Source organism: Girardinichthys multiradiatus, chromosome 1 (assembly GCF_021462225.1).
Source record: "Girardinichthys multiradiatus isolate DD_20200921_A chromosome 1, DD_fGirMul_XY1, whole genome shotgun sequence".
In the NCBI taxonomy this organism is placed as follows: domain Eukaryota; kingdom Metazoa; phylum Chordata; class Actinopteri; order Cyprinodontiformes; family Goodeidae; genus Girardinichthys; species Girardinichthys multiradiatus.
The window spans coordinates 24,475,677-24,500,044 of record NC_061794.1 but is presented as its reverse complement, the minus strand read 5'-3'; the positions used below and the strand labels follow the sequence as shown (position 1 = coordinate 24,500,044).

General features: G+C 37.7%; 2 protein-coding genes across 3 annotated transcripts in view; both read right to left on the bottom strand.

The window, feature by feature from the left end:
* huwe1 (HECT, UBA and WWE domain containing E3 ubiquitin protein ligase 1) overlaps positions 1 to 4,671 on the bottom strand; it is a 42,531-nt gene extending 37,860 nt beyond the window's left edge. Inside the window, exon 1 of the mRNA XM_047362324.1 lies at positions 4,603 to 4,671. The gene's annotated coding sequence lies outside the window, so the exon portion shown is untranslated. The remainder of the gene's footprint in view (positions 1 to 4,602) is intronic.
* A 3,889-nt stretch (positions 4,672 to 8,560) lies between these two features.
* phf8 (PHD finger protein 8) lies at positions 8,561 to 24,241 on the bottom strand. 2 transcript variants are annotated; one of them, XM_047374514.1, is made up of 22 exons: positions 23,946 to 24,241; positions 23,107 to 23,355; positions 22,867 to 22,952; positions 21,883 to 22,009; positions 21,624 to 21,784; positions 17,419 to 17,560; positions 17,145 to 17,331; positions 16,864 to 17,026; positions 16,563 to 16,650; positions 14,999 to 15,105; positions 14,809 to 14,900; positions 14,172 to 14,261; positions 13,805 to 14,086; positions 13,636 to 13,718; positions 13,374 to 13,543; positions 13,190 to 13,275; positions 12,181 to 12,302; positions 11,161 to 11,492; positions 10,961 to 11,056; positions 10,763 to 10,872; positions 10,308 to 10,668; positions 8,561 to 10,215 (listed from the first exon to the last, which is right to left on the bottom strand). In XM_047374514.1, the coding sequence occupies exons 2-22, from the start codon at positions 23,202 to 23,204 to the stop codon at positions 10,127 to 10,129; spliced, it is 3,072 nt and encodes a 1,023-aa protein (XP_047230470.1). In that variant the 5' UTR covers positions 23,205 to 23,355; positions 23,946 to 24,241; the 3' UTR covers positions 8,561 to 10,126. The 2 variants fall into 2 exon arrangements, with proteins under 2 accessions (XP_047230470.1, XP_047230477.1); XM_047374521.1 differs by lacking the exons at positions 23,107 to 23,355; positions 23,946 to 24,241 and having other exon boundaries at positions 22,871 to 22,942.
* Between the last annotated feature and the right edge of the window lie 127 nt (positions 24,242 to 24,368).

The window sequence follows — 24,368 nt, the reverse complement described above, 5'->3', positions numbered from 1 at the left end:
ATGGCTTATATTATTATTTGAAAGGAAATAATTTCTAAAAATGTACATAATGTAGTATACCAACAAAAAATGTGCTCTTAAATAAAAACAATGTATAAAGCACAAATTGGAGACTAGGAAGGCGTTTTTAACCATACATTTACAATGACAAGACATGTCATAAATGTCAATCAAAATGAGGTTGTAAGTGTACATTTTCTCCGTTTATTGAGATGTCTGATCATCACAAAGCAGAGCAGGGCAGGACATTAGCAGTTAGCTTGTAAGCATCATGCGACACAAAGTTAATCAAATTAAATTAGGCCCCATCTATCAAACCAAAACCCTCTTAAAAGTTAAAAGACTCAAGGGAGATTTCGCTTAAACATAACACTAACTTTACTGCGTGCTTGACCATCATTTACTCAACATCATGTTGATCAAAGTTATAGCCTCCTCGCTAACAAGCTAATCTTCCCATAGGATGCCGTTCTTCGCCCAATTTTAACTTGTCACTGTCGAACTGCAAAATCTTAATTAATCAAACCGGATTTGGTTAGTTGGTTAGCCTGCAATACTTCTTATAGAACTACACATATTTAAGAAAACGATGTAGCGACAACTCGATCGATAACGTTTCTACGAACATGTTAATCACCAACAAGCTAACGGCAAGCTACCGGTAAAACTATGAAACGTTCTCCCGTGTAAATACTAACTTATTACGCGTAAAAGTCACACAAACCACAAACTACGACCCATTTGTAATAATCAACCGACTCGTGAAATGTACCCAAACAGAAATCGGTCCGTTTTGACAATTTGTGCCAGAGCTGTCAAACAGGATCTCACAGATTCACCAACCTCTCCTGACCGGACTCTTTGCTAATACAGACCGGGGGTCCGCAGGCCGCCAAAGAACCTACAGTACACATTTCTAAGCTGCCTCCGCTTCAATAAGAAACTAAACTACAAACAGCCTTCTGCGAACAGCGACAGCATCGTGGTTGTGTGTAAAATACCTGAAAAGCTTGAAGTCTCTTCGTTAATTATCGGTTTATCCGATTTTCACAGATGCACAGTCGCGGCACGCGCTAGCTAGCAGGCTAGCCACAGCCGCTTGAGCACCGAGCCGAGACGCAAAATAAGTCGCTGAATCATTGTCGGGCTGGCCAAACGTGACACTGCGGCTTTGATTTTAATTTGCGATCGAGCAAACTGACGGCCGACTACCCAGATTAACAAAAACTATATTCACCCATCCAGTATGTCACTGTATCCGCGCCTGTTTCCATAGTTCAAAGCCATTAGCACTGTCATGACCGGGTAGTGTGCAAAAAGTGAATAACGGTACCACTGCTGGGAGTGTTGCCGCCGCTATTCTTTTTTTTTTTTTTTCTCACTGCATTTTAATATGGACCAGCGACCCTCTAAAGAACGCATCACAGCAACATAGTCCATCCAACAAACGACCAAACAAGTGGAATGAAAATAATAATAAAAGCAGTGTCATTTTCATTTGTCCCAATAAGCTATACAACCGAGAACATCATGTCTCTATGCTCTCAAAAGGATGCATCCCATAACTAATAAACACTGCTGATGAAAACAGCTGAAAAAAAATAATAAAAAAATCAAAGAAATACAAAACAGGGCAATCAGAACCACAACTGAACACCGTACATACACAAAACATATCCTAGACAACATAATAATATGTCAATTGAAACTGCTGTTAATAATTTAACCACATTTACTTTAAAAGTGACAGACCTAAAACTGCCGATCTCAAGTAGGAAGTAAGTTTGGCACTTATTTTCCAACAGCTAACCAAATAAATCTGAATAAACAGGAGTTTGCTAAGTGTGAAATTTATGTCAACAATTGGATTTTGATCTTTAAAAAAAAAAAAGAGTATCCCAATAGCTAAAATTTATGAGTAACTGATGTCCTTTTATTGCAATTTGTGAAAAGCTATGACCCAAAATTACCAAAATAGTTTAATTCCACTTTACTTTCTACATTGCCAAGAAGCATTTAAAAAATCTTTGATGACCATTTTGCCTTTTTAGTTGTTAGAATAAGTATAAGTTAATGGACTTTTTTTCATTCAGCGAAAAGATATTCTTTGCTGTAGAATGATATTTTCCTATTTTGTTTTTAAAACCTTCCAATTAAAATCTGAAATCAAGTTATAATTTATTACTCTGGACCCTGTACAGACTAATTAAAATCACACTTGTGTGTCAAAACAGTCGAGTTTTGGAATACAGTTACTTCAAACCATAAACTAAGACCATTTCGGCTGTTTTCAAAAAGCTGACCCATCTTTAGGCAAACTAAATTACGTTTTGTCCAATTTAACAGTAAGCACCGAATATAGGTAACAAATTAAATTCTGCATGTGTTAACGCCATCGGAAATTTCTTAAACTTCCAACTCACAACAGCAAACGAAAAGTTGTTTTTGTGCGGACGGCACAGCCAGTAGCATAATCAGCCATCCAGCCGTAGGAGATAAGAGCTACCGTGGACTCACTGAGCGTAACAAAGCTACTGTTATTTCTGCACCCATGAATAATTCAATAAAGTAGACGCATTTGGAACTGGAATTAATCAGTATTGACGGGTTTTTTATGTTGCTGATAATAATTCTGTCACACTTACTAGACGAGTCATCTCAAGTGTAGGTTTTTTTTTTTCTTTTTCCAACAGCTAACTTAATTACAATGAGACACAAATATATTAACATTCTTGAAGTTAAATCTAATTTATCCTACAACTATATTACAAAACAGTCACAATTACTGATTAAGTTTGACGAGGCATGGATTGGTAAACATTATTAAGGTATTCCAATGTTTTAAAAAAGTTACTGTTAATAAAACAGCTACAATTTTCCATCATGCTGTTCCTACGGAAGATGCCAGAAAAAATGCCAATGTGGACACAGTTTTCTCCAGCTTTATAAAGCATAGAGTATCACATCCCATTTCCCACACACCCCGCTGCTGCACACTACCGAGTCAGCTGACTGAAAGAAGGTTACTACATTTTTCCTGTCTAAAATTCTCTGTAATAAAAAAATGCTGCTAGGCGCAAGACATGGTCAAAATCTAAAAAATACAACAACATTATAACTACAATTATCAATAAATTATATTATTTTAGCATAGTGGAATTGTTGATTTTCTGTTTGAAATAAAAGCAGATATTATATTTTTTATTTTATGTTATCAAACAGTGAGAATTAATACATAATTTTACTGAACAAATTAGTTTCTGTAAGACTTAAGGACTTATCCAGAGAAAGAATACTCTGTTTATTTGGAAAAGCTTTAGTATCCCATCATAACACCGTAGAGGTGTGCAATCATTTTATTTTTAGACAGTCAATTCACAATATTCAGCCTACAATTTTAAATACTGACACAGTTTCTAAAAGACATTGTTAGCAGGCCTTTTTATCAACATCATCAACTTAATTTTTCCCACTTTTATGGATTCTCATTGTGCTCGTCTTGTGCAGAGATTCGAGAAGACGTGAAGAGCTTCGTGAATGTGTCACTAGAGAGAATTCGGAAAAGGGGGTTTCTGTCTCTATGCCCATGATTCTCATGCTCAGTCAGTGAGAGGCAGCAGTCCTAATCAATACTTTGATGTTGTATACTTTTTACTATATGAGCAAAGCAGGCAGCTTCGCAGAATCTCAGAAAAGTTTGACTAAGTTTTAGGGAGCGGGGCCAAAAAAATCATAATGTATTGTTCAGTTCTTTTCATGCTTCTTAGCAGTATTAGGTCACAGTAGTTGAATACAAAAAAAAAATTGAGGTTTAACTAAGAAGGGAAAAGGGAACCCATCATTGTGTGATATATCAATCTCAGATAAAGATAAAACTAACATCCAAAAATAAATAGGACACACCAAAGCAGACATAGTCTGCATTGTTAAATGAAATCGACTTGGAATCTGTTTGTATGACTGGTTTAACTATTTTTGGTAAGGTGTCTTAAAACAATAGGTGCTATGAACTGAAGCTATATAAATAGGTCTGAATCAGATTTATTCCCCAAGTTTTTGCACACAAACAAGGAATTTGACTTTGGTTCCACTTTGCTCTTAATGAAGACATTTTAAATATAAATATATAAGGGGAAATAAAGATTAAATTTCATTGTTTTTTTTTTGTAAATATGTATATATACAGCGTTTTCACAAAAGGGACAAGGTTCAATTAGTGCAAATATGCATGGTATTAATCTATGCACACCAACTGTCAAGAGCTCATTAGAAAGACAGCATGGGGAAGGAAACAGACTCTGCGGTGGCTGCTTTTTGCAAATAGCACAATGTAGCGCTGAGCTGAAGGTAAAAGTCTAAACAGTTTGTGTCCGGGATGTGTGGGGTCTACAGAGAGGTTAGCTGTCCTTTTCCTAAACTGAATAAAATTGAAATAAATCTCACATTGCTCATAGATATTTGTCACCATTATTCTTTATGAGCTGCAGTTTGTTAATATTAAGCACAAGTAGAGATAAACTGGCACTTCTAACAATAACTTATGTTTATGGGAAAAACATGAATGCACTGTAACCAAGCACAAAAGATGTTCGAGGTACATACCAGAAAATGCTTTGGTTCAACAGCAACACCATACTTCCATTGGATAGCTTTTCACTTTCTTTAAACAATCTGAAAATAAAATGTATGCATTTAAGTTAGATAACAGATAACCTACAGATACACACACTTAAACCACAACACTGTAACTATGCATTAGGAAAAACATAAGGCAGACCGAGAACTTCCTAGTAATATCAGCAACAGTGCCACAGCTAACTGCAGCCAAAGATGAAGTTATGCCACTGATTTTTGCACTAAACAGATGATATTATATCTGGGCATGGCTTGATGACAGCTGGTCAACTTGGCTCTAAACATTCTACAATCTAATTTAATCTAAGTAGTTAAAGACAACCATGTATGCACAGCCTCACACCTAATGGCTTTTTGGATAGACCAATCAACCCAGCATGCATTTTTTCAGTCTGTGGGAAGTAGCCAGAGGGAAACATGTAAGCGAACATGTAAAACACACAGAAAGGCCCCAGCTGTGATGTGATTCCAGCACCTTCTGGCTGCAAAGCAACACTGCTTACAACTGTTGCACCACCTAATCCCATTAAAACCTATGGCAAATCTTAATTGTTACAATAAATATTTCAAAGTGTATGACTACATCCAGGCTCCCAACATCTTGAGTACATTCCAGAAACTAAATTAACGTTGTTTTTTTTTTCTGTAAGAGTTTTAAAACAAGAAAAAAAGGGAAACAAAATAAGATTAAAGACTGGATGTTCAACCGGTCAAGTCCTCATGACATTTCAGGGGTCAGTAATTGAAACATGACTTAGATACATTTAAAGGTAACTTGAATTACAACTTTAAGGCACCCTTCCAATGTGAGATGCCATTATTCGTTCTGGCACAGATTCAACAGAGTGCTAGTAGCATTCCTCAGATTTTTTGTGAATATTTACACAGCAACATCTTGCAATTACTGCGGATTTTTGCAGCGTGCTTTTACCAACTCGAGTGAGATCTTGTGATCAGGTGGACCAGTTAGACCTGGCAAACATAAGTCAACAAGGAATTTGACATGTTCAAAAACAACACTGCTGTAAACTACCAAGCTGACAGGATGGAGTCACGCTTTTATGCCTAACTGCAGCCATACAACAGAAATTCAGACACATAATAGACTTAAGGACCAGCTGCTGTGGCCACTTTGCTACCATTTTTGACATTTTGACGAGTTTAGTGTTGGCACATGGTTGCAACCTGAGTTTGTTGCAGTGTCTTTTTCACAATAACTTAAACCAACCGGAAATCTGGGCATCGTTTTTCTTTTATCTAGAAATATCCCAATAATTCCAAGCAGGGCGTTCAAAAATCACTACAAACAATATGATTACTAACTTCAGCATCTCCTCTTGTTACCATCATATGCCAATATGCTACAAGCCCTGAACTATTGTCACGTCAATGGCTAATGAGACATTTCCTTTACCTAGCAGGTGAGCAGGTGTAAGTAATCTGAGATTTGTGAATCTACATTACAAGAGGTCTGGCTGCTTTTACTTACAGTTTTTACGGCTTGTTCTGTCAAATTTAAAGTGCAAATGCAAACTGAATCTGACATAATGAAGCTCCTGTTTTCAGTGTAAATATTAACCAAAACAACGTCACATACCAAGTCAGACAATTAAATCCTACATGAGAAAAAAGCCCGGCTAAGTTCCGGGAACATATTGAGTACGAGTAGCATGACTACGATTCAGAGTTGCCTTGGTTAGTTTGACTTATATTAAATCAAATAACTGGGGTTTTCGGGTTGCTGCCTACGCAGTTCAAGCTGGTGTTGGCGCTAACGTTAGCAGAGTTAATGGCTAGTTACGTTAGCGACGTTCCTCCGGCTTCTTTTAGCTTTGAAGGCTATCGTTGGCAAATAGCGAAAAGTCAAGTTCCGGAACAGATTCACATCTTAACGCTTGCCAATTATACAATAAATACTAACGAGAATTGATGCTAGATAATACGTGACCGGGCCTTTGGCTTTTAGAACGATTCACATACCTATACACAGCAAACTTCTGTGTTGGTGCGGCGGGTATGTTTGAGAGCTTCGGGAAGCTAGCAGACTAGCACTGAGAGCTGCGCACAATGCTTCATCCGTCAGATCATGGCGGTATACATAGCAAAGAATGTATACTTCACCCTTCAGCATAGGCTAGTTCCTGCACTTTGATCCAATGACATGCGATTTATAAACAACGGTTGCTACGGAGTTGGGAAAATGTGTGCCTAGACATAGAAGAAACCCATGTCGGCATTGATGGTATGGAATAAGCCTTTCCGCTTACCTCGAATGCGTGTTTCATCTACTTCACCATCTTGCACTAGAATGTGGTAGGATAGTTCGGATCTCGCGAGAATACCTGCTGCTGGCGTTGACCCAGGGCACTCCCTAGTGGTTGTTGTTAGACATTCGTTTCATTTGTATTAATAAAAGCAGGTTACTTATTAGCCTCGTCCATATCAGACTCATGATGTGTTTTAAAACTGAAAGCAAAGTGAAGAATTCCCCAAACAAAAAATAAAATATGAAAGTATGCCGAACCTCCCAAGGAAACGACACTGTTAAAGGAATCCAATTTCAATTCAATTCTGTTTAGAATTACGTTATCAATCCCAATGGGACATTAAAGTTTGCAGTTGCTCTTACTATCTAAGTTTCTTTAAGGAGTTGTTGTAGATGGTGATGGCTGTGGGGAGGAAGTATCTCCTGTAGCAATCGGTTTTACAGCAGATCTGAAGAAGCATCTGACTGAAGACACTTTTACTGTAATACGAGACTGTTGCAACATGATTGACACCATGTTCTTCATTTTTCGAAACATCATTCTTTGCTAAATTATCTCCAAAAACAGTCCCAAGAACAGAGCCGGTGTGCCTCTCTAGAACCTTCATGATATGGGGTGTCAGGGTAACAGGTCTCTAGTGGTTGAGGACTGATAGGTGAGCCTTCGGACAAGGCAGAATGTCTTCCACAGAGATGTTCAAGAGGTGTTGCAGAATCACATATAGTTACACTGGGCTTTAAGACTCTTGTGTCTGATCTGCATTCAAGGCTCCAGGTCCTCTTTGGACCTCTTCTGCAGCCTCTTCACCTGATGTCTAAAGACAGTTGAGGTAAAGTGTGTTTAACTAAGAACATAAAGAGTCATTTCTCAAAACCAAAATTAAAGTGTGTTTTGGCAATTAGATTCTTGTCAGAAACCAGTAATAAAAAGCAACAAAAAACACAACCAAAAAAAAAGTGGTTAATTGATTAATGTTTTAAAATACACAATATTAAATTTAAATAAAGGCAGTTTATTGTGGTAAAACAAATGAGTAGCAATTTGAATTTGGTTTGAATTTCTTTCAATATTTAAAATAAAAACACAATGATCACTGGGAGAGGAATAAAAAATTGGTACATTTTCTCATATTCTGACACATAGAATACACATCTTCTTGACCGCACTGTAAGAGGTGTAACAGTATCTTTAGTCTCATGTAAACCCATCAAAAGTTTAGACGTTTTTGGCCTTTTCTTGTTCATCTGTTTGTTTTGACAGCAGCTTTGAGGTGTAGAGAAAAACAGCGCCACCTAGAGATGCCAGTCTCAGAAACAGGTGCTTGTCAAGGAATCTAAAAGAGATAAATTTTTTTGTTGATCTTCTGCAGTGATTGAACTTATTCATTCCAACATGGAAATAAAAGAAACTCGTAAATTTATATTTCTATTCTTCCATTTTATAACACAAAAATTGCCTGTATTTCATATTATTATTTTAAGCGGAGAGAATGTTGTAACCTGTGGTTCTTTGCGACTCTCATTTTTCATAGTTTTCAAGAAAATATCTTTCACTAGATAAGTGACACAAATCTTAAGGGTACTCAATGGATACTTGCTAACAAAAGGTGCAATCTTAATTCCAGTACAAATAATAAAAATGCACTTTCACAGAAGGAGTCTTTTATGAGTAGATGTGTTTATTACAACAAAATATTCATTGTGTATAGCAGAAAAATACCTAAATCCCTTTTTTCAAATGTCAGGAAAACTGAGAAGTATAGTGAACAAAAAAGCATTGATTTGCCAGAAAAAAATCTAACTTTCCTTCTTTTTAAAAATACAAAAAAAATTGTTCCTCAAATAACATGAGCAAAAATGAACTTTGATCTTTTTCAGGTTAAAGCAAAACACATGAAAAATAAAAGACACACAGCACTCACAAAGGAAGTATAAACAATATAAAACTAAATGCATGAAATTTACCAACAGCTTCTTCTTAAGCACAGATCTAACATTACACCAACAAGACAACATGAACATGACAGTTGATGAATACAAATATAAAAAAGAACTATCATGTTTCCCCAACAATGTATCATGTACAAGTTATGAAAAATTTGAAAGTTTTTGAACTACAAAAGAACTTAAATTAAAACATATATTTACATATAATTCATATCCTGCACCTTCACAATATTTTTACTCTTTAAACTACACCTCCAACATTTTATGACAAGTACATTCTGTGAAAACGTCTCTACGTCCGACCAAAGAAAGCTGCCAAAACTTGGTGCTCAAATTACGGCAACATGCAGGAAACTACTCGCTCTTTTTTTAATTTTATTTAGCAATATAAATTACAAATAATACAAATATTTACATTGTCAAATTAAAATCTAAACAAAAAAGAAACAAACAAAAAAAAAAACCTAAAATAGCAGTGGAAAGTTTTTTTTCTATACGTTTTAAGATATTTAACAATCATATTTGATCATACAAAGACAGGGACAAAACATGCTACATTAGAAAAGGCTTAGAAGTTATGAAGTTCTACCTTGGTAAATAAATAAACGAAGAATAAATAAAATTAAATGATGGTGTCCAGAAATTAAGATGGCTGAGAATTTTTGAGATCATGTTAAGAGCTTTAGAAATAATAACGTGTAGCATTATGTCTTTAATGGGGGGATTAATACAACCGTTTGTTTTACAGAGTAGAATAGAAAACAGGGGCATGGCTTACAAAAACTAGGATAAAACAGCTAAATACAACTCTAAAACTACTGAGAGCGTTTAAACGTTTGCACATTTATGCGCGTTTTCCCTTTAAAAGTCTTGCCTAAACACAACTTGTAAAAATAACCAACAAAAAAAAAAAAATCACCCTTTTTTGTAAATTTGTGAAAAATCTGTGTAAACGTTCCTTCAAATTATTAGAAAAAAGTGCCTATTGTCAGTATCAAATATGTGGCAGTAAAAACAATTCACCACATAAAGAGTGCTTCCAGGACATTACAGTGATTTTACTTGAAGTCATATGTGCCTCTGAAAACACCTTGACGCAGATTGTGGTAGGTGGAGTCAGGCAGAAAATCGGTGAGGGCAAGATATGATGACAGTTGATCACAAATGAAAACAGTTAAACAAAAGTACAAAATATAGATAACCATCTCTAGTTTCTTCAGACCAACTTCAGAGGCCTAATCTTCATTCTTAAAGTCATCATCCACAAACAAAAATCTCTCACAAGAGAAGTTTCCCATTGCGATGAATTTTTAGGATTTTTCCAAGTCTCTGTTTTGCAGTGGCGAGACCTTTCTTTGGCCGTTTACCTACAGAAAAGCAAAAAAGAATAAGTAAATTAAAAAAATAGACATTTAAAAAAAGTGTAAAACAAGGTAGTGTAATTCAGGTCGGTGCCTACCTTGACCGATTCCTGTTATTCCTTGGCTGGCTAAGCCTGCAGGAGATAAACCGGCATGAGAACTGCTGTTTTGAGGTGACATGGAAGGTCGTCGGGAAGAGAGGAATACACCAGGGGCCATGGCTCCACTGCCCCTCGGGCCTCCAGGGCCAAAAGGTCCTGGCCCTGCTGTGTATTCATGGTCTAACAGACTGGCAGAGAAATAATCCATCCTCCTGTCTGGGCTGACATCTGCTGCTGACTCTGGAGCAGGTGTTGGGGAGGGTGGGGTGGGCTCAGCCTGGACAGGGGGAGGACTTACAACGGGAGCAGGAGGACGTTGCTTTTTGGTGTACTTCCTTTTAGCAGGTTTCTGCTGTTCCTGAATCATAAACAGAAGGAAACAAGACTCTTTACCTTTTCAATATTATTGAACAGAGCACGTTTGTGACACTTGGCTTTCTTTAATAGCTCACTTGTTGTGCCAACTTGGCAGCAGCTGCTGCAAGGCCAGTTTCTACAGAAGCAACTCTAGCTCCTTCCCTGGCTGGTCGATCTTGTTTAGGAAGCGTTGGCATCACCCGTGCTGCAAGTAAAAGCAACTCATACATTTAGAATCAAGAAGCTGAGAAGAAAATCTGGCTGGTATAGCTGCCATTTTAAAAAGGACATACCTTTTGGGCTCCAGGGTGTGTCATCCCAGTTTTTCTTTCTTTTCATCTTCGTCTTGTTAATATGATCTTCCTCGTCAGACTCCAATGAAGGGTAAACTTGAAGAGAATTAACAATTCTTTACTTTGTCTAAAAGCAATACACTTTCATGCTTTGATTAGCATAAATATGAGCAGCAGAGACAACCCATTATTGTGCTCACCATAATCTGAATCCTTAAAACAAGTCCCCAGTGTTTCTTGCTCATCTGGACTGTCTTCATCAGTAATGTGACGGGCTGGCCTTTTAATTGTCCTTTTACCGGGCCGCTGAATCACTGCTTTTTTCTCAGGATTTGCACTCTTCTTGATTCCTCCTGTCACCCACACAGTTCTGCCACCCTTGTCCTTAACGGCTGCTAATCCCTCTGTCAGACCTCCAGAGATAGATGAGGGGGATGAAGATGAGGAAGAGGAGGATGACGAAGGAGGGTTGGCCATGGAAAGCATACCCTGGATGGCATCTCGAGTGCTGGGGGAGGCTGGTGCTTCCTCACTAAACAGAAAGCAGAAAGAAACATCACCAATTACAGGTGCTGTTCAAATTAAAAAAGCTCCAAATATACCCGTTACTTGTCTAACCTTTTCAAACAACATTTTTTCTTTCACTTAATATTCAGCCCTCACAACAGCCATATTCTTTATGAATTACCTTTTGTGTTTACCCTCCTGGAGACTGTCAGAGACTGTCTGCTGGACAGCTCTCAAATCAGCAGTCTTCCCCATGATTGTACAAGCAAAGACATTACACATCTATTACGTATTAAAAATCCTTTTATTAAGTAATATCCTAATGTTGTCATGAAAAGCTATTTAAGATACAAAATAAGCCATTAGAGTCTCAATCTGATCTTCAAATTTAATAAAGGACAGTATAAAAAAATCCTCCTCAAGTACATCAATATTTTCAAAATTCCATGTATGTTTCTAGCACCTTAGTAGCCCTGCACTGTCATTAACAAATGTATAATAAATTAAACGCAAAATACATCCGATTGTTTTTGTCAGTAAGAATGTTGCACTCTATTTGAACAAAAACAACCTAACAAATATTTCTTAAAATATTAAACAGTTCTAAAACTCTAGTTAACTGTATCAGGAAAAGTTATCCAGATTCATGCTGCAAACATCCATAAAAACAGAAAACAATTTTAATAAACCAATCAACGCTCAAGTCAACAAACCTGAGAGCTGCAGAGTCTAACCCTGCCACCTGCTTGCTGGCCTTTAATAAGTCAAGGATGCCACCGGCACCGCCTTTTACTCCATGAGCTGCCAGCGCCTCTTCGTCAGTCGTGTAGTCCTCCTGAAGGAAGAAATCCAATCAGGCAACTGTTACTAACGGAAAAGAGCTGAACAGTAAAATAAAAAACAGTGGAAGCAGAAATTCAGGTAAATCAATCAATATTTGAAAGGCTTTCTGTTAGGGTAGCCAAACCATCAGAATAAATTATTTTGTATAACTAGCCAATAACCTTCAGCACAAGGAGGAAGCAGTAAGCGAAGCCAACTAATAATACAGTTTTATATGTTCCATCTAGAATATAACAAAGCTAAACAGTCTCTGTAATAAAATCTGTACAGCTGTAGCTAAAAAAAAAAAAAAAAAAGTGAAGAAAAATCTTCATCTTTTGACGGACGTATAATTGAAACGTTGTCGTAAATATGGCATCGACAGTTGGATTTACAAGAGTATCATCGCATGTAGGCTTGAGCCCATTGGTGATATCAAGGTATGCCAACGATTTAAAATAGTCACACCATTCATAAGATTCAAAGTCCTTTTAAAAAGATACTAGAGAAAGTAAAGAAATTACCAGTTTTTCCAAAATGTATCAAGTAACAGCACTACGCCTCCCCCAGTTGTTACTACACTGCAGTCAGGGGAGCTACTACACTTTTACTTTGTTTACACCAAAATGAAACTCTGCTGTATGAAAATATTTCCAGTTGCAAAAGTATGAAGAGTCAAATTTTACAGATGACATTAGTATACCTGTATTAATATGTTATATAATTTTAACAGGCGCAACAACTGCTGCTTGTCTGCATGACCTTTAGCAGATTTCGTGTTATATTTTTGTAATTCCTGCTATACTGCGGTATTTTTACTGAAGGGTATGATATCATGAAAAACGCCTGCCGGTCCATCCCTAATCACTACCGGTGTGTCTGTAACAAAATAAAACTCACCTCAATGTCAAAGTCTACCTCTCCTGGCTCCCTGATGCGATTAGGGTCAGAACAAGGTTTAGCTCTGGGCAACTTCCTCGGTAAACCTAAATGAACATTTCTACACTGTTAGTTTACCTCAGCCATGTACCTTTGAAACCAGAACACTGAACTTTTCTTTTCTGGGTTTAATCCCAATACTTGCCACTTAGTTTCTTTTTCTTGTTAGGTCCAGTAGGTTTGCGTCGAGGAGGTGGAGTCTCATCAATCTGCAGCTCATCCTCAGACTCCAGGTCAGATAGACTGGATCCCTCTGTGGCAAGGTGTTTGTAGCTTCCAGCCCTTCCTGCACCATTACTGCTACCATCTTTCTTACTAACTCATTAAAGAAAAAACAGGCATAATATAACAAAAAACAATCAGAAGGTACAAAACTGCTGCAAACTTAAAAGAGCATCAGTGCTTACCCTTGGATTTTCCCATTTGTCAAGACAAGTTTAAGCTTGTTTTTATTTATCTTTCCTTCGAACTCCTCTAACGGCAGCTCCAGCTGTAAAAACAGAAATTAGAAACAACAGCAAAACATTTAGACTTGTTAAATAACCACATCTTCAACAAATTTGAGAAAGTACATACCTTGTTCTTGTGTTTGGACTTTCCAGGTTGAAATTTTTTGAGGGTATGTTTGGCATGGATCTCAATGAGCTCGAGTTCTCCTGCTTCTGCTTTGAGTATCCCTTTCTGACTTTTCTTTTTGGTTCCAGTGGGCCCAAACCCCCCCAACACCTCCTTATGTTTGGGCCCTTTCTTTTTTCCAGGGGGGCGTCCCGAGTTCTGAGCGGCGCTCAGGGGTGCTTTGGATAGTGGAGCACCAGGAAACTGAGGTCCTGTGCGACCAATGTTTTGCTGAAAGATATCCTAATGAAATAAAATATAGTTTATTACTAAAAATGAATAAACGGTGTGTGAATTATTTTTCTAAAAATACATTAAAAGAAATCACCTCAACCAGACGAATCTCTTTTGCCAGGTCTTTTATTAATGTCTGAGTGTTGATTGTCTCTGGTATCTCCATGTCATGATCTGCTAAGGCCTGAGTGCAGAAGATCATCAGTCCTCTTATGCAATATTATAATATATAATATATAAAGAACAATTCAGGTAAATTCAGAGAAACTATGACCAAGTATCTCACAAAAAGCAGATATGTGGATAAAAATAATAACACAATAAATAAAAAAATGACAGTTTTGAGTAAGAATCCATGTTACAGTACATTCTCTTGTTGTCACAAACTAATCATTTTCAGGACTAAACACTAAACAAGGAACCCCTCACTTCCCTCTCTTTAAGAATTAAGTTATCTTCATACCTGGAAAAATTATTTACATTTTGTTATAAAACTCTGTCTTTTAAAATACAAGTATCCAGTGAGATTAGTTTCAATTCATTTTATGCAATAATGTATATAAAAATGTATTAAGAAAACAGTTTTTGTTCCAACACCTATTCTCAAATCATTGATTTTTCACAATGAAACCTTGTTCTCTGTTTTAAAACACAGCAAATAAAGCCCATTAGAAAAGAAATACCAAAATAAGTAAAACAGTAAAAAGCAAAAACTGTCAGTATAAATGTACCTCTTTGCGCGTCCAGGTGCGGAAAGCGTTGTTCAGGGCCTTAGCTCCTTGAACAAGGTAGCTGGCAGGGTGTCTGCGATTTTCTCTCAGTCCTGTTGGAGGATACACAACGTTGGACACAAAGTCACACCACCAAAAAAAGTTCACAGAAAAACTCAAAAGTGATAAAATGTGTATTGAAATTCCTCACCTCTGAATATATCAAGAAGGTGCTTCCCAACATACCAACATACAGTCTCAAAGTTGGGGAATTTGAACAAGTCGGCTGTGCTTAATCTCTTCTCTATTTCATACGCCCTAAAATGACCCCAAAGCAAAGTTGGACATTAGTGGTTATTTCAGTAATACATCTGTGTAGATGATCAGCTGGTCTAGTCTTCATGAAGTCAAAGTTGTTCAGCACTCTTGTTTAAATGTTTCCAACATGTCGTACGTACTGGCACAGTAAACAGATAAATTTCAGACTGCTGAGAAGTTGGCTGAGGATGTCGACTTCCCAGAGATTGGCACCGACTTGGTTGATGATTAAACCCGTGCTTGCAACTAGAGTCCAGCAGCGGCGAAATAAGGAGACAACTTCCTCATTTGTCCTTGTTGCTGCTAAAAACCCCTGAACACTGGATCGGTTACTGTCCGAGGTAGGTGTTAACAGGTTCGTAGGCTGCCTTGCTCACACTGACTTAGAAAAAAGTTATAAAACTTTCTTTAAAAAAATTAAAAACACTCATTATTCTGGCATTTAAACAGAAATATTTTTGGTCATCCTAACAGACCTAAAACAAGGAAGGTTTAGTCTTATTCAATGTCAGATGCTGAAAAACAGGTTAAACATGTTTTCATACAATGTATGTTAATACCTGGTTTCAGCTGCAATCGCATTTATTTGCCATTTAAGCAAATGCACAGAACAGGCCCATAGTGGGAAGGCATACAAAGTTAGTGATTTATGCAATGATTTATGTATGAGAAAAAATAAGTGCATTCGTTATACTATACACAATAAAGGTAAACAATATATTACACAGAAATAACATACACAGTCCTGCATATTTGGAAATATTTAAAAACATAACATTCAAAGAAAATTTCTTTACATTTGATGAAAACGCTTGTTTTTAAATCTAAGACTTTTAAATTTAAGACTAAGAGTAATCGGATGGGAAACGGGCAGAACGAGGGAAGACATGCAGGAAAGGTCCCAAAGTTGGGAATCAAACCCTGGACAGGTGGCATTAAAGACTATTAACGTCTGGATATGGGATGCCTGCTCTCCCGCTACTCCACGTGCCGGCCCAGATTAAAGACTTCTTTAAAAAATGTGTTCCTACTATAAGTCGTTTTAGTATTTTTACTATTAAGGTTGAAAGGGTAACACATAGAGACCAGTGGAGGAGGTAGGTCAGATAGATGTTGTCAACATGTCAACTTTAAAAAAATTCACCCTCCAAGTCATCTAACCAGATTATTGGCTTGCCTCAACAAGGATATATTCTCCAACTATTTTTTCAGTAGTATAAATTGCGTCAGTCAGGACCAACCCTGAGCTGTATGTCTTGAAAGTCAAACAACCGTTTGCCTCCATCACAAAAGTCACATTTGTCTTGGTTGAGACAGCGTAAAAAAAATAGAAAATACACAATGTGTCATTCACCCCTTGATTTTATTTCACTTTTAATAGAAAGTGAAGATCATAAGTATTTTTAAAACCAAAATACTTCAGTCAAAAATGGATGGAGAGTTATTAGAAGACTGACCGCAGCTGCATGTCAATGTTGAGACTGTGCAGAAAGTTTCCTCCAAACGCCAGACAGTCCACGGGAGTCAGCACAGAATGAATCCATCCTGGAAAACAGACAACATTAAAGTTAATTCATTTACACTTAGCTCACATTAAGTCCCATAAGTCTGTCTTTTTGTAGCAAATAATTTGTTTGTATACTTAGATACTGACAGTTCAGTACAGCAGTAGTTGCAGACATTGGCCGAATTAGACACAGAATATCTGACAGGACTGCAAAAACCCTTTCCTGATACATAACAAAAATCCATTAATACCTGTTGGTATGAACAGTGTGTTTCCTTGCTTGACAGAACACTTGTAACACATGTCAACTTGATCCCCAAAGAACATCTCATTCTGGTTAGATGAGGAACTCCATCGCTCAAAAAGTGCCAGATTGGCTGGGGTGGGAGAAATTAGATAGAAGATTTTCTCGCCCTGAGTAAACATAGAAAGACAAGTTTATAAAAAATAATGTTGATTTAATTAGAACTCTTTAAAACAAACAAAAAGTGAAACTTCCCAAACACAAACTAAAAATAACATGTCCTCTCACCCTCAGGACATGGTACCATACTGAAGTCCCACCAAAGTCAATGTGAAAGTCTGTGTAGCTGTCCTTTACTCCCATCAGACAGTACTTCTGCACATTTGGCCGTTCAAAAACTGACTCTTCAGGCCAGAGGTTTTCCACCCATGAAAGTTTTCTCACAATCTTCGGAGTCTCCACCAAATTTGAGAGCCTATGTCAATTTCCAAACATATTAATTACGGCACAGCAAGTACAACCAGGAACTCTACTGTTTCTGTTTGTAATTTCCTTCTGGTACCTAGTTTCAGAGAACTCCAGGCTGATCACATTGAGCACTCTGTCCCGATTAGGGCTGTTGTAGTATTCAACGAAGTCTCCTAGTCGCATCTTCAGGTCACATTGACGAGACACATCAATAACATCAATCTCTTTATCTGAACCTGCAAATAAACAGATTTTAGACATTTTAGAGCAAGGAACCAAAGGCATCACCACACAGGAATGAAAACTATTTCTCTAACAAACGCTAAAATTAAACTGATTCATTTAGAACATTGTAAATAAAACTGTAGTTTGATTTCCCAAAAACAACCTTTAAAAAAAAGAACTACGCATAATTTCTGCTTTTATGTCTATGAGATTTGACTATGGTATTGGTCTCTTCACTTCTCTGAATAAGAACAGGCTGGCTGATCTTCAGTTAGTCAAGATCTCCACCGCAAGACTTCTGACTGGTCCAAAACAGGAACCCATACAAACCTAGTTTTAAAGTCACTGCTCTACTTATCATTTTTAGAGTCCATTTTCAAATGGTGGCCTTAACCTTCAAAATGTTTCCTATTTTGCTGAATTGAATGAAACATGAGCCACCTCTAGCAGTCCTAGGTAATCCTTATCAGAACCATATGAATGGTCCCAAACACACGCTTCAGAACTCAAAGTCACTTATTTTTACAAACAGCACCAGACTCTGTGGACATTTTTAAAAATCAGCTAAAGAAGTTCTAATAGTAAGAAGCTTTTAGTCAGAACTAGGTTTTTATTGCTGTTTTGTATTTCTGTTTTATATACCGTATTTTCCGCACTATAAGGCGCACCGGATTATAAGGCGCATAGAATAGAAGCTTCTGCAGTCAAACGTTTGACTGGGGTTGCGTTATGCATCCACTAGATGGAGCTGTGCTAAAGAGAATGTCAACAAAACAGTCAGATAAGTCAGTCAGTCAAACTTTATTAATACACTACAAACCAGCGTTCTGATAACTCCATTCACTCTCATGGTAAGATCTCCTCTACATAGAAATCTATTGAATAGAGCCAACCGCACGTTAGGAATGCATTGGAGTCTATGAAGTTGAAGTTGAAATCAAACGTTAGTTAAAACGTGAAAGGGAACTTTTCCCTGATTCAGTAAACACGTAAAAGAAACAGTTTGATGCACTAAATCAAACGTTAGTACTGTTAACCTTTCCTGTTTCTGTCCCCTGACCGTAGTCTGATGACACAGGGGAGACGCTTTCTCCAGGGCCGAAGTTACTAGTTTCCTCGGGGGTTAACTCCCTCACTCATACGTTGCTGAGTTGAGCATGAAGAAACAGCATCAAAACACTGAGTTGTTGACGAGATTCGGGGTTCTTTTTAATGACTTTGCAGCACGTAAAAACACAGGGCTTACAGACTCATACACCGCTGCTCCGGTCGCTGTCTCTACCCACCCCACACACACAATAATACCGACGTCACTCCTTCACTCTTGATTCTCAGCTACGGCAGCACACAGCGCCACCTCTGTTCGGAGGAGTAATGTCAACATCTTCCATACACACACACGAAACATACACCCCACACACTGAGCTTCTAATCACATATACAGGTCCTTCTCAAAATATTAGCATATTGTGATAAAGTTCATTATTTTCCATAATGTAATGATGAAAATTTAACATTCATATATTTTAGATTCATTGCACACTAACTGAAATATTTCAGGTCTTTTATTGTCTTAATACGGATGATTTTGGCATACAGCTCATGAAAACCCAAAATTCCTATCTCACAAAATTAGCATATTTCATCCGACCAATAAAAGAAAAGTGTTTTTAATACAAAAAACGTCAACCTTCAAATAATCATGTACAGTTATGCACTCAATACTTGGTCGGGAATCCTTTTGCAGAAATGACTGCTTCAATGCGGCGTGGCATGGAGGTAATCAGCCTGTGGCACTGCTGAGGTCTTATGGAGGCCCAGGATGCTTCGATAGCGGCCTTTAGCTCATCCAGAGTGTTGAGTCTTGAGTCTCTCAACGTTCTCTTCACAATATCCCACAGATTCTCTATGGGGTTCAAGTCAGGAGAGTTGGCAGGCCAATTGAGCACAGTGATACCATGGTCAGTAAACCATTTACCAGTGGTTTTGGCACTGTGAGCAGGTGCCAGGTCGTGCTGAAAAATGAAATCTTCATCTCCATAAAGATTTTCAGCAGATGGAAGCATGAAGTGCTCCAAAATCTCCTGATAGCTAGCTGCATTGACCCTGCCCTTGATAAAACACAGTGGACCAACACCAGCAGCTGACACGGCACCCCAGACCATCACTGACTGTGGGTACTTGACACTGGACTTCTGGCATTTCCTTCTCCCCAGTCTTCCTCCAGACTCTGGCACCTTGATTTCCGAATGACATGCAGAATTTGCTTTCATCCGAAAAAGTACTTTGGACCACTGAGCAACAGTCCAGTGCTGCTTCTCTGTAGCCCAGGTCAGGCGCTTCTGCTGCTGTTTCTGGTTCAAAAGTGGCTTGACCTGGGGAATGCAGCACCTGTACCCCATTTCCTGCACACGCCTGTGCACGGTGGCTCTGGATGTTTCTACTCCAGACTCAGTCCACTGCTTCCGCAGGTCCCCCAAGGTCTGGAATCGGCCCTTCTCCACAATCTTCCTCAGGGTCCGGTCACCTCTTCTCGTTGTGCAGCGTTTTCTGCCACACTTTTTCCTTCCCACAGACTTCCCACTGAGGTGCCTTGATACAGCACTCTGGGAACAGCCTATTCGTTCAGAAATTTCTTTCTGTGTCTTACCCTCTTGCTTGAGGGTGTCAATAGTGGCCTTCTGGACAGCAGTCAGGTCGGCAGTCTTACCCATGATTGGGGTTTTGAGTGATGAACCAGGCTGGGAGTTTTAAAGGCCTCAGGAATCTTTTGCAGGTGTTTAGAGTTAACTCGTTGATTCAGATGATTAGGTTCATAGATCGTTTAGAGACCCTTTTAATGATATGCTAATTTTGTGAGATAGGAATTTTGGGTTTTCATGAGCTGTATGCCAAAATCATCCGTATTAAGACAATAAAAGACCTGAAATATTTCAGTTAGTGTGCAATGAATCTAAAATATATGAATGTTAAATTTTCATCATGACATTATGGAAAATAATGAACTTTATCACAATATGCTAATATTTTGAGAAGGACCTGTAGTTCAGGCAATTCCTGCAACAGTATATTCAAACGTTATACACACAAAAGTGGTGTTGGACTAGGAGTAAGCACAGTATATGTGTTTACCGCTATTACTTCGGCGACGCCCCTGACTACGGTAGCCGTAATGCTGCAAGCGGTGCGGCTTTGTAGTTTACCAGTCGTACTGAAACATTTTGACAGAGCGCCGTGTACAACCAGTATGGATCAACCAATTAACCAATTGATCCATATATAAGGCGCTCCGGATTACAAGGCGCACTGTCATTTTTTGAAAAAATTAAAGGTTTTTAAGTGCGCCTTATAGTGTGGAAAATACGGTATTGTAAATATGTGTCTCGTTTATCTATAAAGCACCTTGTGACATTTGTAAAAGGTGCTTTATAAATAAACTTTTACTTGCACTACATTTATTTACCTTTTGATTCCAATTACCCAGATTTCTAGTATTTTTGAAAAATATTTTGAGCAACAGCTCTCCAATCTTTCAAAGATATTCCACAAATAGTTTCATTAAATATAAGTTGTGTTCATTATATTTTAGTCACAACCCTTGAACTACCATGATTGCATGCATAGCGTGTCATCTGTTTAAAATGTCTGAGAAAAAACTATATTTTAAAGGCATTTGTTTAAGAAACAGGAAAAAAATGTATCCACCAAAGATCTGACGTAGGACCTGAGATGTCAATCATCCACACATTTTCTTCTTTAAGTTATCACTTTGTTATTGCAAAACTAATATTTTAAGACTGTTAAGGTGCTATAACAAAGAATTTATGTTTATACATAAAAGAACTAGAAGTAATAGCAAATAGAGCCATGTCCACTCTGCAAATTAAACAAAGAGAAAATAAGCTTAAAGAGCTGTTGCTCAGGGTTGCTATACAAAATTACAACCAAGTTTGGTACATCTAAATCTAAAGAGCTGATGGGTGAGCCAAGGGTTTTACATATAAAAAATCTAAAGTCATGAACGAATGCAGTGCTGTGTGTCTAAATCAAGTAGTTAATTTAGCAGAAACGTACCAATGTAGTGCTCCACGTCACTGACACTGAACGAGGATGGAGGAAGGGTCATGCCTAAGCCATCCCGCCTCAACACCATGACAGGAACGCTGAAAGAATGCTCTTCCAGAAAGTCAACCGTCAGTTGAGCCCCGGACGGCTTCAGCAAGATTTCATCGGCACTACATTCCACAAAGCACAGAAAAACAGAATGTTTCAAAATTTCAATACATGACGATTTGCCATAAATGAATAAATATATATCAGACAAGGGTCTTACTTTGGGAATGTTCTGCTACGAAGCTCTCTGACAAACTGTTGGCTCCCTGTCTTTACAGGCTTACTGGGATCTCTTCCTACGCCTGTATTTCCATCTGTCTGTTTATTGCCTCCACGCCGTTTGCGCACTGAGGAAATAAAGAAGAAAATAATAATGATCAATGAGTGCACACGGTAAAATAATAATAATAAACCCTCAGAGATGTACGATTAGGATCAGGCATGGTGAGATTTTCAGGGTAATTGTAACGTTGAGTAAAAATCCCAAACAACGAAAACTATACATGATCTAACTGGTTTTATTTAAAAACAGATAAGCAAAAATTATTCATACTCTTATTAAAGTTATATAGCACATGCTTTTTACGACGTTTACTTATTGCCATTTTTATTCAGATGCAAAACTTGGAATATAGTAGTTGTTTTAGAGGGCTTATTGTGCTCTGGTAGAGCAGGCTATCTGCTGCGTAACACACGTTCACCTCATAGCTTACCAACTGTAGTTTTAATAAAGTTTTAATTAAATAGCTCTCCTTTAGTCTTCTCTCCATAGCTGTGTGTATTTTTCACAAGCTAAAATATGCTTAAGTGTGCTAAATTTGTCTCTCCTGTAAGCAAGTGAAAAGTGTTAAACTTTTATTCAGCCAGCCACACCAGCAGTGTGCAGCAATAAGTGGGGTAGGAGTATTGCTGCATTATGCTGCATTACTCTGTCACCTCCTTAAAGTAATTTAAACTGTTGAAACTGTATAAGGGAACATTTTTAGCAGTTTTAAACTCATAACTTTTTTAGATCTTGGTATACATTGATTCCGGTAACCACTCCATGTCTACTAAAGACAAAGTAAAATTGTGGCACCTTGACAGAATGTTGGTTAAGTCCCAAGTTACAGAAATACAAATCCACTCAGGCTCCTTTCTCGACTCATTTCTAAAATGTTTCACATTATTCCTTCAAAAAAATAAAGAAAATAAATAAACTTACTAACAGAGGGCCCATGGGTGACCTGACAGTTGGGGCAGTGGTACTGGTCAATCTCAGTAGCCTTGTCCTCTTCAACACCAACACAGCTGAATAGAAAACATGTGCATTGTGCATTAATTCTAAGAAGTCAAGAGTTCAACTATACTTTTTAGACATGTCTCAGTATAGAAAACATGTGGAATAACACTGTGAAACAACACATGGTAATTTTTGATCTGTATAAGCAACCAAAAACCTTACCTTCCATGAAACCAGTCTTGACAGATGTCACATTCAATCATGAAGCGTGTCACATCATAAGGCAGGCGACACAAGCAATACACTGGCACTGACGCCATATTAATTATGCGTTTGCAAAATGCAATTTAATGTAAAATATAACTCAAGCAGTAGAAGCTATTTGATAAAGTGGTGGTTACGACGGGACTGGGCTCCAGCTGTGTCACTTCGTTTCCAGGACTGTCATGTCTAGCCGGGAACAACCTAAACCTGTTAAAACAAAATGAAAAAGGAAGAAAAAATAATTTGTCAGTAGCCGCTAATTGGATATGCAAAAATACAGAAATGGTGCATGCTAGTTACTAAGAAGCTTTAAAGAGTAATTCCTTTTATGAAATAACGTAGATTAGTTTAGCTAGCTTAACAACGAAACATGTTTACATTTGTTTCCAATCGCATGGCGCTAAGTCACGGATATCTTGCAGTATAAAACTCTTTTACAAAATGTATTCAAACAATGGTAATACAGCATTTATGAAGTTTTTTTCAGAATTTAATATGAGCCAGTTTGCTTCTGGAAAAACATTAGAATGTTCGAAAAAAACAAACTTGCTGGCAGTAAGGGTAGCTAACTGTTTGTAAACAGTGCAGAGTAATGACTTGAGAAGCATGTATGCTAACGCTAGTCCTAGTAGAAAACGGTTTAGCAACAATACTTATAAAGACACAAACATAAAAAACTGTTTGTTTTTAACTTTTAATTGTAAAACACACGTTTCTTGAAGCTAGTATGACCATTTCGCTTGCGCTATCCAAACCTCGTCCGCTGGCTAAGCTGCCTGTAACCGCTCGCGACTCACCAAATAGCAGCTCTGCGGCAGGGCCAAGCACTGGAGAGCGGCCGTAATCTTTACGCAACTCCGGGGCCTGCTGCGGCCTTATTATGCAACGTCAGTTATTCACACTTTTCTGCAATACATTTTTGTTTAACAACTGAACAAAGCGCAAAATTATAGATTAAGTTCAGAAGTTAGCACTGGACCAAAAACTTAAAAGCTGAAGTGACCAAAATGATAAAAATAACAAAAAAATGACAGCGTCTTCAACTGCCTCAACGCCATTTCAAAGCGGATAACGTCAAACCGTTGTTCGTCGTTGTCCGCGAGTGCTGGAACAATAAAGTTGAGTAGACTCAAATTATTTTGAAATACTCAAATTAATTAATAAAAAAAAAAATCCTCCCCACGATAACCAAAGTTTATATATATCTATATCTATATAGA

Excerpts from the sequence above, each read along its gene's own strand:
- phf8 (XM_047374514.1), bottom strand. The coding sequence starts at position 23,204 with ATGGCGTCAGTGCCAGTGTATTGCTTGTGTCGCCTGCCTTATGATGTG. Across the intron at positions 15,106-16,562 it reads AACATTGACATGCAGCTGCG|GGCGTATGAAATAGAGAAGA; the intron begins GTCAGTCTTCTA and ends GGGTCATTTTAG. Across the intron at positions 12,303-13,189 it reads AGGTAGACTTTGACATTGAG|GAGGACTACACGACTGACGA; the intron begins GTGAGTTTTATT and ends TTCTTCCTTCAG.